The following is a 15609-nucleotide window of genomic DNA, read 5'->3' on the forward strand; positions in this document are numbered from 1 at the left end:
TTTCCAGTTCTGTAGCCTAGAAGAGTAGCCACAAGCTGCATCTGGTTACTGAGCTGTGGAAATAGTTCTCTGACAATCCTGCTTGCCATGCCATCCTTTTCACTTTTTCCCCAAGAGCTGCTTTATTTGCCTTGTAACAAATTTGATATTATGAAATGTTATTTTATTTCCCTAGTACGTGTTTTAAGTTTTACACTGTATATGATCCATACTAATGATGTTAAAATTATAATCAAATGAATTAAATGATTGAGATCGAAATTACAATTGCAAAGCTAGTAATGTACTTATTCAGAGATGCATGAATCAAGAAAGAGTGTTAAAGGATATGTGGTCTGTGGGGACAAAAGTAAATATGCAGGTGACTTTGCAGTTAACTGGCATCTTGCACATGAGTAGAGGAAGAATATGGCAAAGTTACCTGGGGGTGCCATATTTTACAAGTAGGGTTCATGTATCATTAACTTAGTGATTCTACTTCTGCATGTATTCTCTGTGTGCCTTACGGTATTTGCGTGGCAGGGGATGGTTTGTAGAAAGCTCTTAGTAGCACTAGTAAAACCAAGTACTAGGATCACCCAATACCATGTGTCATGGGATGATAAAGTATGCTCTATTTATATGGTGTAAAATATTCCACAGGCTCAAAGTGAATAATAAGAACTTATACTTGCTATTAGTAGTGGACCTAAAAACCTCACACAGTCTTTTACCAAAATTAACAAATCTTTCAAAAGAACTAATATTTCCTCTTATAAGTGTAGAACACAGGTCCAAAGAATTGATGATCTACTCAGTGTTATGAAAAGTCAGGATTAAAATTTCAAAACTCAGAGCTATGTTTCCTGGTTGCCATTCTACCTCTAACAGCAAGGAACCAACAAGAGTGGTAAATAGGATTAAATCAAAAATAGCATCAAATGACAGAAAACAAGAGACGTCCATGGAAATTACAATATAATACTGTACGTCACTTTTTTCACAGCGGAAGTTAGCTACACTAATTAATACAATATAGAAAGAGTATATGATAAAATAATTTTGAGAACTAGAAACAAGGGAAAATACCTTCTCTTAACAGAAGACACATAGGGAAGAAAAAGAAGGTAAATACAGTGATCTTTGTAATGGGCTTGATGACACCCTCCTCTCTAGGTAACTACTTGTTCTTACTATCATGTAATGTAAGGCAGCGATTCTCAGTCTCTGGGTCACGAACCCTTTGATGGTTCAATACCCTTTCATAGGAGTTGTGTATCTGATATCCTGCATAACAGATCTTTGCAACATGATTCACAGCAGTAGCAAAATTAGAGTTATGAAGTAGCAACGAATATCATTTTATGGTTGAGTCACTACAACACGCAGAACTGTATTGAAGAGACGCAGCATTAAGAAGGTTTTGAAACACTACTCTAAGGTACTTTAATTACTTATTTACTTTTACATATCAAATTTATTAAATATACTGATACTAAGAAATGAAAAAGTTAGATGTGATAATAAAAATGGGCTTTCACTATATTCTTCAAAGTACTTGATACAAAGAATAGAAGGAAGAATGTGGCTTAATAGGTAGATCCATAGCTGGGCTGAGTGGGCTGATCATCCCACTGAGTGGTGGGAGGGTCTAATCCTGCATATAAATAAGCAGATTGACTTAGGGTAACACTTTCTTCTGGGGAATAGCAGTATCTGGAGACATTTATTTTATTATCAAGACATTAAAGACTATTTGTATACTATCAGAGTTAATTTTTTATTGTCATAAAATACCATAATAAGAAGCTTATAGAAAGAAAATTTATTTAGGTTCACAGTTCCAGAGGAGTCATACCAGCAAGCAGATACGGTATCCAAAGCAAGAAGCAGAGAAATAACATCTTAAATGCAAAAATGAAACAGAGTAAGGAGATAGAAAAAGAGAGAGAGAGAGATAGAGAGAGCTGAAAGCAAGGTATGGTAGTATGAATAAAATTGGCTTCCATATGGAGTGGCACTATTGGGAGGTATAACCTTATTGGAGTAGATGTGGCCTTGTTGAAAGAAGTGTGTCAGTAGGGGTGGGCTTTGAGATCTCAGATACTCAAGCCAGGCCCAATGTGACATTCTTTTCCTGCTACCTGCAGATCCAATGTTGAACTCTTAGCTCCTTCTGTGTGTCTGCACATGGCCATGTCTATCTGCATATGGCTATGCTTCCCACCATGATGATAACGGACTAAATCTCTGAGCTGTAAGCCCATCCCAATTAAATCTTTTATAAGAATTGCCATGGGGACTCCATACAGAAACCCTAAGATACATGTCCTCAAAGTCTGCGACATTGACCCATTTCAGTGAAGCTCCACCCCCTAAGCCTTTCCAAATAGCTCTACTAACTGAGGACCAAGTGTCCAAATGCCCAAGCTTATGGGGGACATTTTTTCATTCAAACCACCACACATGCTATTGGTGTCTACAGAGGAAAGACAAGGGATGCAGTACAGCATCCTAAAACACACCATAAACACCCTTCCAACCAGAAATGTTCAAGATATCAGAAGGCGTTAACTGTTGAGAAACCAAAAATAGAAAAAGTAAAGCTGGAAACACAAGTGTAATCATGTATCCAGACAGAAAGTCAGGGGGAGAGCTTGCTCAGAAGAAGACTTTCAGAACAGAGAACACTAAAGAATTCAACTCATATTAAGCATATTCATTTTAAACAGCCTGCAAAATCTCCCTCACTTTGATATTATTATAGTAGACACAATTGTACAGAGCTTACTGTGTTACTGGGTGTCGTATTGCTAATCATTTGAGTGAAACAGGCAAGAAAAGCACAGGTTAAGAATGTAAAGAGTATGGCAGTTCCTCAGGAAAATAGGAATCAGTCTACCACAGGACCCGGCAATCCCCCATTTAGGCATATACCCAAATGATCCGCATCCATGCAACAAAGACATGTGCTCAACTATGTTTGTAGCAGCATTATTTGTAATAGCAAGAACCTGGAAGATGCCCCTCAACTGAAGAATGGATAAAGAAGATGTGGCACATCTACACAGTGGAATACTACTCTGTGGGAAAAAAAAAACAACAGAATCTTGAAATTCGCGGGCAAGTGGATGGAACTTGAAGAAACCATCCTGAATAAGGTAACCCAGTCACAAAAAAGAGGAACGTTATGATGGGAGATGTCATTCTGTATATATTTTTCATACTGGTTAATGAATAAAGTACTGTTGGCCAATAGGAAAGGAAGATAGGAGGGACTAGGAGACAAGGAGAAAAGAGGAAGTAGGAAGGAGGAGCCAAGATGGAGAGTCAGGAGAGGCAGAACCGCCAGCCGCCTCTCACTGGTAAGACCACGTGAAAATACATAGATCAGAAGAAATGGGTTAATAATTAAGACATAGCTAGCCGATAAGAAACTAGTAACTGGCCAACAGATTATATCAAATACAGAGTCTCTGTGTATTATTTGGGGCTGGCGCGGCGGCGGGACAAAACCAGCGGTGGGCGGAAAAAACTGTACACCTTACACATGGTATGTACTCACTCACATATGGATTTTAGACATAGAGCAAAGGACCACCAGCCTATAATTCACACCACCAGAGAAACTAGGAAACAAGGAGGATCTAAGAGATTCATTTAAGGACCCTCACAGAAGGAAAAAGGGACAAGATCTCCTGACATATTGGGAGTGGGGGGTCAGCGAGTGGAGAGGGAGCTAGGAGAAAGAGAAAGGGAGAAGAGGAAAGCACATGGGACAAGGAAGATTGAGCTAGGGAAGGAATAGATGAGAGAAGAGAGAGAGAGAGAGAGAGAGAGAGAGAGAGAGAGAGAGAGAGAGAGAGAGAGAGAAAGCACATAAAAGAGGGAGCCATTATAGGTTTGAAGAGAAAACTGCACCTAGAGAAATATCCAGAGACCTACAAGACTGACCCCAGCTAACAATTTAAGCAACAGTGGAAAGGCTATCATAAATATCCTTCCCTGATAATGAGATCAATGTCTAATTTATCCACCATCATAGAGCCCTCATCTAGTAGCTGATGGAAACAGAAGTGGACACAACTAAACACTGAGCCGAACTGGAATCCGGATGCAGAGGGGGGACAAGACCAGGCTACAGAAACACATAGAGACAGCTGACCTGAACAAGGAGGAGCTAATGGGCCCCCAGAGTGAAAGCTGGGAATCCAGCATGGGACTGACTCCAGACTCCCCGAACATGGGTCTCAGTTTGAAGGCCTAGGCAGTCTATAGGACCTCTGACAGTGGAAACAGGATGTATCCCTGGTGCACACAAGGACTTTGGGAGCACATTCCCCATGGAGGGATACTCCCTTAACCTAGAGGCAGGAGGGAGGGCCTAGACCCTATTCCAAATGCCTTGATAGATTTAGATGACTCCTCCTGGAAGGCATCACCCTACATTTAGAGTGGGGGAAGGGGATGGGAGAGGAGGGTGATGGGGGCATGGGAGGGTGGGGGAGATGAAAAGAGGGAAGGAGGGAGAGGGAACTGGGATCCGTATGTAAACTAAAAATAATTTTAAAAAATGAAAAAATAAAGAAAAAGAAATGTAAGGAGAACATGTTACCTAAAGTCAAATAGGCACAAACCACTGCACAATTCCTTGGGATCTGCCCCTGCAGTTGACCTGGCAGGGGCCTTTGTAATGTTAACTACATTATGAAGACTCTCAGGAACATGTAAGCTTTAGTTCCCACAAAACCAAGGTATTTCTATCAGTACAGAAAAAAAACATATCCAATCTAATAGTGTTTTAAGTTACTTTCATTGGCATCCTTGCTAGATGCACCCTGAAGATCAATGACCTCATGATTGCCATACTACCTGAAGATCAATGGCCTCTCTATTGCCTCCCTAAGAGTTGGTTCATAAAACCCACCATGCTCCAGGTCCCCTACTCTTATATTATTTTCACAGGTCATTTCCTTCATGAAATCTCATCTTCTGGCATCAAAGGCCCTAGGGTACAATTAGGCCAAAACAATAAATGGGAAATAAGTAGGAGATCCAATTTTCCCTACTGAAGGGGAGTTATAATGTGGTGGGGGCTTCTGCATCTTGATCTCTCTGTACCCAAGGGGGACATCTGCTTAGGGAAATGTTCTCATGATTTGGTGTCCTAAGAAGCCGGTCATAACCTCCAGGACCTTTCTGTGATCAGGTCCAAAGCTTACAATGTAAGAACCATGTCTGTAATGCAGATATTACTCACATTCCAAGGGCCTAGATCTCATGGAACATCGTCTAAATTAGAAATTCTATTTTTCTTTTTTTAAAGTATTTTTATCTTATGATAGCAGAGGCATGTCACAGTGTGTGTGTGTGGGGGGGCGGATCAGAGATCAGCTTGGGGAGTCAGTTCTCTCTTTATACTAGGTGCTCCAGAGAATGAACCCAAACTGTCAAGCTTGTGCAGCAAAGGCTTTTTATAGGCTGTGCTATCCCCACAGTCCACACACTAGTGACTTTAATAGAGATTGATATGGCTTAGTATCATATTGACTCACTTTGGTTTTTCAGTTTTATACATGCACAAAATATGTTCTAATTACTTTCCCCTATATCATCTTGTCACAATCAAGGCCTTTCGTGTCATCCCCTTTCCTAGGGTTGGTTTGTGACCTGTTAATTTAGCAGTAGCCACCTATGTGCACCAAATTCCACAGGAGCCTGATGGGGTTATAGCTGCTACCCAACTGAAGGCAATAAGTTTTACTCTTTCTGAGTCTATCAGTAACAAGTTGTTCAGCAGTGAGGAGTAGGGCTCCTTGAGTTCTTTGACAATTGATTTTTGGATATTGACAGGTCCATTATTATGTGGTCTAATTAATTTGGGGTTGTTTATTTTGTGTTCCCATTATATATTCCATCACAGAAAATCTGAGTAAATAGACATATTATTACTGAGAGACATGGAAAGAGAGTTTGAGGTATGAAAGAGACCATCATGAAAGTGAGGGAATAATCCATCTAACTTAACTGGAAGGTCATGTGCAGGTATCTGCATTCATGTACAAAGGCACTTAGAGAAGAAGAGAGAAGACAATGTGCTTATTTGAAGGCATTAGTTTATCTAATAGAAGTGGTCGGCCCTGAAATAATATACATAACAGTAACTTTATATGAATTGATGAAACTGTATTTACATATGTCATGCATAAAGTCCTTAATTCAATTACACTCTTCTTTCTTTTCCTGTAAATACAAAAGCCAACATTCGTGTTCTCTTCTGCATTGACGTATGTGATGCTTGAATTTGGACAGTATCCATTAACTTTAATAAAGATGTGTGTGTGTGTGTGTGTGAGAGAGAGAGAGAAAGAGAGAGAGAGAGAGAGATCAAAGTCAACTATATATATACATACATAGGACCATATGTATAATATATTTATATACATACAAATCTTGAGGTTTTTTTCTCAGAAATATAGAAGGAATGATTGAGAAAAAATGCTGGACTAAAGCCCAAAAGATGTGGCCCCAGACAACTAAACATCCACAGAGGTGAGAGGCCCAGAGAATGCCCCAGTAGCACAAGATCCATTCTGTTGAAAGAAGTATAAACATCCCCTTAGAGTACTATGATCCAAACCTCCTTAAAGGTTGATGAGAAAGTCAGTACAAACAACAAAAACTAAAGAGCATGGCATAAGGTACATTTTTTCTTTTCACAACAAACAAGAAAGTTGCAGAGAGAGAAGGAAGGAGAAAAAGGGAAAAAAAGTAATTAAAGAAAGGAATGGAGGTTAAGGTGTGACTATCTTCACAGTTACAATATTGTAAATATGCAACTATTAATAAAAAAATTTCAGTCTGTATATTGGGAAGGTGGGGGGGGTCAAGGGTTGCAGGTGATAGGTGATGCACAGAACCTTGAATTTCTCTCTGAAAAAGGAGAAAGGAAGTCTTTGTCTTCCCTAAGGATAACAGATGATAGACCAGTAAAACATCTATTGATGGACAGTACAAAGATTCTGCCTTTTGTGTTTGCAGGGGAATTAGGAAGGCTAGGGTTAAACCAATGAAAGACCTCAAGAGTACTAATTATGTGTTCTCCCACTAAGCCCTAGCCCCGGCTCCTACTGCATGAATTTCACACAAAAATAAAACAGTAAATCTAAAAGAAACACCAAAACATTTTAAACTGTTTCCTCTATGGAATAGGACTTGGCAAAAACTGAGCAATGCTGCTTTTTAGCATATTTTTAACAAATTTTGAATTGGAATAAAAGAATTTAAAAAGAATTTTGGCTCATTTTGATAAACGTAAGAAGAAAGCATATATAAGGTGAATTGTTTCATATACACACTAATGCCAAAAATCTATGATCTAAATTTCTTCACATGGCCTGTAAAATTGATATGATTCTGAGAAACCTAACTCAGTTCTGTTTTGAATACACTGCCCCTTCTCACCATTCCCAACACTGATATCACTTTAATGATGTGAATTCCAACAAGCTTGAGGAGCACCCATCATATTGCCAAGGAAACTATACCAGGCAGTTATATAACAGGCCCATATTTGGATGTTGGAACAATGCATCTCGGAGGTACTGCTATTAGTGCAGGATCCTCTAACTAGGTCTCCACACAGCAGGTGGGTGTGGTGACAAAGGTCACTCATTGTGCAAGAACATCAAATCATATGAAAAGCAACTCTGCAAATCTTAATGTCAGTGACATGCTAGAAAGTTCATATAGGATGCTTTATAAATTTCCTCAAATTATTTCCTTTGAAATGGAGTTCTATTTCAATTAAGTAATCATTGCAAATTTGAAAGCAGTAGACACAATGAGAAAAATGTCAGGTAACACCCTTGTAATATAATACCACCCCTCTTTCTTTCCTTTTTCAAATAGTTGGTGTTTCAATACCTACCTCTCTGTAGCCATTGCTGATTCGTTCCAGGTTCAGGGAATAGACAAGGTCCTTGCCGCCCACAAAGAGCCGCTCTTGATACTCATCCAGCAGCATTGTATGGAGATCAAGAAATCTAAATGGGCTTTCAAATATTGATGTTCTGTTCAGGTCCAAAAGTTCTGAAATGCAAAGAGAGGTCTACACTAAGTATAAAAGGACACATAACACTTTTCTCAAAGCCCAGTTTTTATATTTGTTTCATAAATATGGAGACATAAATTGAATTATTCAGAGATTAGAAATATCCAGTCATCCTTCAGTATCCATGTGGATTTTGTTCTAGGTCTTCCCATACTGTAATATAAATAATGTAATGATGTCCAGGTTCTTTATATTAAAAAATGACAGTGTTTACTTATAACCTAAGCATATTATCCCTTATTGTCTAAGTCATCTCTAGATTCTTGTGCTCCTCAGTATAATACAGTGAAGTAATTATACTATATTGTTTGGAGAATAATGAGAAAAGGTCTATTATGTCCAGGATAGGACATAATAAAAACCATGTATGTCAATATTGGAACTGTGAAAGCAATATCGACAGATACAAGGGAGTGACTGTATAGTCAGTTGATAGCATTTTTTTAAATTTATTTCTTTTTTTTTAATTTACATGTTCATCCCACTTCCCTCTCCCTCCCTCTTACCCTTTCTGTCCCCTCACATGCACTCTGACCACCCTCCCCTCCTATACCCCACCCTAATTCCACATGTAGGGCAATGCCATCCAAATGGGGTAATGTAAATCTATCAAGTCATTTGAAGTAGGGACTAGGACTTCTCTCCTGTCTCTAAGTTGAGGAAATATCCCTCCATGGGGGATGTGTCCATAAGGTCTTTTTGTGCACCAGGAATACATCCTGGTTTCACTGTCTGAGGTCCCTTAGACTGCTCAGTCCTTCTGGCTGAGACCCATATTCAGGGGGGTCTTGAGTCAGTCCCATGCTGGATTCTCAGCTACCAGTCTGGGGGCCGTTAGCTCCTCCTTGTTCAGGTCAGCTGTCTCTATGTGTTTCTGAAACTTGGTCTTATCCTCTCCATCTGCATCTGGATTCTAGTTCGACTCAGTGTTTAGGTATGGGTGTTTGCTTCTGTTTCCAGTAGGTACTAGATGAGGGCTCCATGATAGTGGATAAGTTAGTTGTTTTAGACCTAGAGCAAATGATCACCAGCCTATAATTCACACCACCAGAGGAACTAGGATACAAGGTGTATTCTAAGAGATTCATATAAAGTCCCTCACAGAACGGGTAAGGGACAAGATCCCCAGAGCACATGGGAAGTGGGGGGGGGGGGGAGTGAATGTAGAGAAAAGTAGGAGAAAGACAAGGGGAGGAGAGGAAAGCACGTGCGACTAGGAAGATTGAGTCAGGGTAGGAATAGAAGACAGGAGAGAGAGAGAGAGAGAGAGAGAGAGAGAGAGAGAGAGAGAGAGAGAGAGAGAACATAAAAGGGAAAGAGGGAGCCATTACTGGTTTGAAGAGAAAACTGAACCTAAAGAAAGGTCTAGAGACCTACAAGACTGACACCAACTAACAATTTGAGCAACCGTGGAAAGGCTACTAGCCCTTCCCGGATAGTGGTAGCATATTTTAATAGCTAAGTAAAGCTTAGTATGTAAGGCAAATATCTTATGATTTTTAAAATATGGGCAAAATCATCCATAACAATAGTTACTGTATAGCATAATATAAAAAGTTCATTTTAAAGCTTCCTTTGCATAACAAGAAGCAATATATACACAAAACAGTCACATGTATGTCACTTACTTTTAATGGACATCAACTCAGGAAAACCATAATATCACCTAAGACTGATATTGAAAATCATATCCAAAATCAAACTGCAAAACTCTGGCAACAATCAAGTTTGTAATCACAGCTGTGATTACTCATAAAAATCATTTGAGATCTGCTTTCCACTATTGTGATTCAGTCTATCTTCATGCATTCTTATTTGTGTTGGGAATTTCAAATATCTTCGGGATATATACATTAAATTTAAAAAATCAGAATCTGGCAAAGTCTCATGTGTACATTTCTTGGTGGAGGTACAATCTTTAATTTTATAATCTGGTTTGGAACTTAGTGCTTGTAATTAGATATATGAGAAGTTTCGGGGGTGAGCAAGAATATCACCCCTAAGACCAGGCTGAGTACAGAAATGTTGACATCTCCTTGGGAAATAGTGAGCAGAGAAACTGATCTGCAGAGCTAATGTCAAAACCATTCATAAAGTGCAGAATCTTACTGATCACAACACTAAAGCACAAGCAGTCAAAGGAAGTATGAAAAACATCCAACATTTTCTATCTGAAATATTAAAGATGAAATCACATTTCCTCACTATTAGGAACACAGGAGGCAGGGGTTTGAGAGTTAAAGCCTGCTTGTGTTGCTGTTACTTTTTCTCATCCCACCAGGTCCTGCAGCTGCTTCTCAGCACCAAATAAACACACAAAGACTCTATATTTTAGGCCGATGACTAGGGTTTCTTATTGGCTAGCTCTCTTCTAATTATAAACCCATAACTATCTATGTATTTCTAGATGGTCTTGACTTACTAGAGAATGCCCAGATCTGTTACTCCTTTGTGGTCTACATGGTGACTGTTTTGATGTGCTCTCTCTGCCTACCTTTCCCAGAATTCTCCTCGTCTCCTAGCCCTGTCTATTTTCCTGCCTCTCTGGCCAAATAAATAAACATATATACAGAAGAATGTCTCCCATCAGGCTTGGGCTACTTAGTGAAACCTGTTTCAAGTAAAAAAAAAAAAAAAAAAAAAAAAAAAAAAAAAACCAGAGTGAAAAAGATGTGGTTTTATTTTTTGTTTGTTTGTTTGTTTGTTTTGTTTGTTTTGGTCTCTGCTCTGCAATCCTGTATGCTCAAAACTTTGTGGAGTAGAATTTTCTTTAGACCTCTGGTTTAAATCAGGCAATATTGCATATGTTCAAGTAACCCATCTGAACATCATATTTGAGACACTGAACCATTGGGCCTCAGTAAAACATCTGAGACTAAATCTTAGAGGTGGGCCTAAAGAAATATCAGATATTTTACTGGGAAAGGGGCAAAGTTGGAATTAAAGAGAGATTAAATAGAGGTCCTCAAATTCCAGAAGAAAAAGAAAAGTCACAGTTAATATTATTTAAGTTAAAAGTCATACAGTCATCCTTTTTAGATACTCACAAATGAGAAAAGGACTTTTTTATATTCAGTATCATCTGAGGAACAGAGAGCAAAGCTCTCGACTTCATGCTTTAGGCCTTATAAAACAGAGCTTATGGTTTTCTGTGAACCCTGCTAAATGGACTCTACCATAAAAATTTCCCAAGGTAGTCTGATAGTCGTCTGGTAGTTTTCCATTTTCCTATGCACAATACAATCTTTATCTTAAATGGGTAAGTCTGATCAAAGAATGGTCACATATTAGTATTAACATTTTTTATACTATTGCATTGCAAAAAATGATGGGGTGCAAAGCTCTGGAAATTAAATTTCTTGGAAAATTAACATAATATATGAAATGAATTTATTAGAAAAAGACAGGGTTGTTTACTGAAAATATGGAATTGGAATGAGAAGGAATGAGGTGATATCGTGAGTTAAGTCCATCTAGGGAGGCTCTCATTTGCTTTTTGATGAGGTCATTAACTCCTACCACATGACCTTTCTCGACATATAAGAAAAGGTAGCTATAAACTTCTACTTGTTATCTATTTTCCACTTCTGCCACGTTTATTATAATTATAAAAGATTAAAGGTTCTTCAAGGGGGAGCTCATGGACTCCAGTCTGATAGCTGGGAAAGCAGCATAGGACAAACCCAGACCCCCTGAACGTAGGTCTCAGTTAGGAGGAGTTGGCAGTCTATGGGGCCTCTGGTAGTAGATCAGTATTTATCCCTAGTGTACAAATGGACTTTAGGAGCCTATCCCATATAGAGGGATACTACCTCAGCCTAGACACATGAAGGGGGGGCCTAGGCCCTGCTCCAAATGATATGACAGACTTTGAAGATTCCCCATGGAAGGCTTCACCCTCCCTGGGGAGCAGAAAGGGGATGGGATGGAGTGCGGTTGGCTGCAGGGAGAGGAACAGAGTATGGGAGGGAGAGGGAACTGGGATTGACATGTAAAACAAGTTTGTTTCAAATTTAAATTTTAAAAAAAGCAAAGAAAAAAAGATTAAATGTTCTTATTTGTTTGCCAATAGCAACATGTTATTTACCCTATCACCAATCATCTTTTATCCAATGGATTAAACTCTTTTCTTATCTATTTTGCCTCCCTACAATCCTGTAGAACCCAAAATATATAAAGCCTCACTCATGTTATGCTACCCTGGATAGAGATTGAACCAGGCAAAACAAAGGGAAAGAACTGGACTATGCATTACCCCATGTAAATTATGTCCACACCAATTTTCAATAACTTATTTTTTTCAGTGAGCTACCAAATTGTAATAATTTAAATTATCACTTACTTTTTTTTACTAATGAAAACCTCAGATAATCCCAAATTTAATGACTAATAGGTAAATGCTATCACAAGATGAAAGCACTTGAGTTATCTATTAAAGCACGACAATCAACATACATCATACATGTGCATTGCAACTAAATTCCTCTATACAGAATATGGAGAAACAAGTTAGCCGTGAGTTTGATCTTAGTTGCCCGGGTGAGTTTGAACAGCTTTAAAGCTCTTTGAATTGCATTCCTTCTGTATTTATCCTTTGCTACCTTTATAATTTTTAATTGATTGACTCAATTGCATTTTCATGGTGAGGGAGACAGCACAGTATAAAAAGTAAATTGAACTTGTCCTTGAATTAATAAAGTCCCATGTATAATGTTTTTCTTAAAAATGGATGGTAGGTTTAATGAAGGCTGTTTTCTTGTATTGAACCTCACCTGCAGAGAAATATTTAAACTATTTGTTTTAGTTTTACTCTTTAAATGATTATATGATGAAACACCTGTTTTCTTCTTGTTACTGTCACAAAAAAAAATTGGTTATTGTTTATCCTGACTTATTCATATTGCCTCAGAAGAAATTGCTGCCATAATATTTAAGATTCCTGAATCTCATTGTCATCCATCTTAGACAAGCCAAAAACTTTATTATATTTATGTAGACATTTCCTGTAAGGAGTAAGGTTTTTCCTCCCGCCTCCTGGTCTTGTCCCGCCGCCGTGCCAGCCCCAATTAACACACTGAGACTCTGTATTTGATATAATGTTGTTGGCCAGGTACTAGTTTCTTATCGGCCAGCTCAGTCTTAATTATTAACCTATTTCTATGTATTTCCACGTGGTCTTATCTTACCGAGAGCTGGCATCCTACTCTCTCCAGACTCTCCATCTTGACTCCTCCTTACTCTTTCCTCTTTCCTCCTTGTCTCCTAGTCCCTCCTATCTTCCTTTCCTATTGGCCAACAGTGCTTTATTCATTAACCAGTATGAGAAACAGATATACATAATGGCATCTCCCATCAATTTCCCATAATAATTGCTAAGTGATTTTTACAATTAAAAAGATAAAGGATTGCATATAATGTCTTTTAAAGTTTTTTACATTTGGGAGAAGTTAAGTGCTTTGAATGCTTCTGCTGAAACTGACTGACCAACACACATGGCAGTACCAGCGGCAGCTCCCTTGGCAGCTCAGGCTTGATAGTAGGTGCATTATCTCAGAGTCGTAACAATCAGCACAACATATCCTTGCAATGGCTTCAAATTTCTCCCTCATTTTCCCACGCAACTCCCCGATTTTGGATCATTAATTATCTAATATTCTTACTAGGCTTTAGTTGTCCTTAATAGGTGGTTATACATATTCTTTAATTTTGTTAGGCAAATTGACAGTATTGATTACAGAAGAGGATTTGTGCTCTAGACATATGTCCATGTGGACACAGTCTTTTCTTTATAGAACTGTGCTTTGAAAAGAATGTTTATTAAATTTTATACTTATTCTGTGTAATGCCACTCTCTTATTTTATTCACTTATTTAATCTACTTCTTCCTCAGGAGGATCTGAAATTACTCATACAAATAATTTCAATTAAATTAGCAAATATATATTTTAGAAGAGTTAGGGTAAGAGGAAAACAATTTCAAAAGATAGTTGGAATTAGTATAACAAACATTCCTCTAGTGTTTGACACAATGCTAAATTATCTCCCCAAATTGACCTTAAGCTCCCCACACCCAAAAAAAGGCAGGACAAAATAATCAACATCAAAGTAAAATTATGTGCATGAGAGCATCCCAAAGTGCCAAGGATTAATAGAAAATTCTCCTAAGGTTATCTGAAGAGGAATGTCCAAAAATACCACAGTAACCTCTGCTATCACTCCAAAACTTCAAAACTATTCCTATAATTTAGAGTCCTCAATGAAAACCAATTTGTATGTATCAAAATTTAGCCATTCAAAAGGGACTTTATGGTCATAGATGGCCATGATATTCAGGGCAATAACTTTTGGAAGAATAGAAATTAAATTAGGTATTGTGAATCCGGGAGCAGAAAGCTTGCTCTTGTGGTAATTAGGAAATGAATAGAAGTCCATATAATTGATCTCTGAGGAAATGCTCCAGCTTGGCTTCTCCCTCCCACTACTCACCCCCCCTTTTTTTTAAAAATGCCAGGCTCAGTACACTGCTTCTGAGCTTTCTTCATTAATTTCCTCATGGCCAAATATTCTTGTTGGCCTCCTATTGTGTAATACTCATCACTGTACAACAATAGTGTCTCTATTCTCATTTCAACTTCTCAAGACAAATAATTAAACTGGTTCCTCAATGTTTACATTTCTTATATAGCTGGCATCTTGCAGATTGCTTTATCAGCCTAATGGGATCCAAATACTCACCTGTAGTCATAGTACAAGTAATAAAAACCCAGAGACAGATATTGGGGTTCAACAGATTATCATAGAAGCAAAGCTGCCAGTCAGTAGCTCTTACTTCTACCAAGGTTGAAATGGGGTCCATTCCCAAATATTGTGTATAAATGTTTGTTTTCATTTAATTGGACTTTGTTATATAAAGTTAAATAAAAAATTATATATATATAATAAAAAAAGAATAAAATAAAGTTTGAATCATTAAAAAAAAAAAAGAAAGAGAAAGAAAGAAAGAAATGGGGACCCTGTCTTCCCTGAGACTGGAAACTGAATCTCCCATGAGACCCTTTGCTTCTTCCTTATATACCTCTCTAGTGCTGGTATTAATCATGTGAGCTCTATCTCTCTTTTAGACTGATAACTCTCGTGTAACCCAGGGTAGTCTTGGATTCACAGAGATGCCTCTGTCTCTGAGTCCTGGAATTACAGGTGTGTGCCACTATTGCCTAGTTTCTATGGCGAACTAGTGTGGCTGGCTTTACATTCTGATTTTTAGGTGGCTTTATAGATCATAAACTGTACATCGCCACACGTAGTTAAGTGTGGAATCTTGTGGTAAACAGTAGGTCCCTAGAGTTATATACCATAACATTCCTCAATTACACAGGTAAACCTACTCAATGTCAAATGTCCTACAGTCTGACTCTACTATACTGAAGAAATTGACTTGAGGGTTATAAGTGTTCAATATAGTCTTATTAAATGTTAGAGAACAAAGTCTGCTAAAATTGAATTTTTTTTTCTTTTAT

General features: G+C 38.1%; 1 protein-coding gene across 1 annotated transcript in view; it reads right to left on the bottom strand.

Annotated features, from left to right (window-relative positions):
- The window catches only part of Sema3e (semaphorin 3E), a 226146-nt gene that overhangs the window by 100405 nt on the left and 110132 nt on the right, over positions 1–15609 (bottom strand). Inside the window, exon 2 of the mRNA XM_051174604.1 lies at positions 7910–8070. Within this exon, the coding sequence (XP_051030561.1) occupies positions 7910–8070 (161 nt within the window). The remainder of the gene's footprint in view (positions 1–7909; positions 8071–15609) is intronic.

Source organism: Phodopus roborovskii, unplaced genomic scaffold, assembly GCF_943737965.1.
Source record: "Phodopus roborovskii unplaced genomic scaffold, PHOROB, whole genome shotgun sequence".
In the NCBI taxonomy this organism is placed as follows: Eukaryota; Metazoa; Chordata; class Mammalia; order Rodentia; family Cricetidae; genus Phodopus; species Phodopus roborovskii.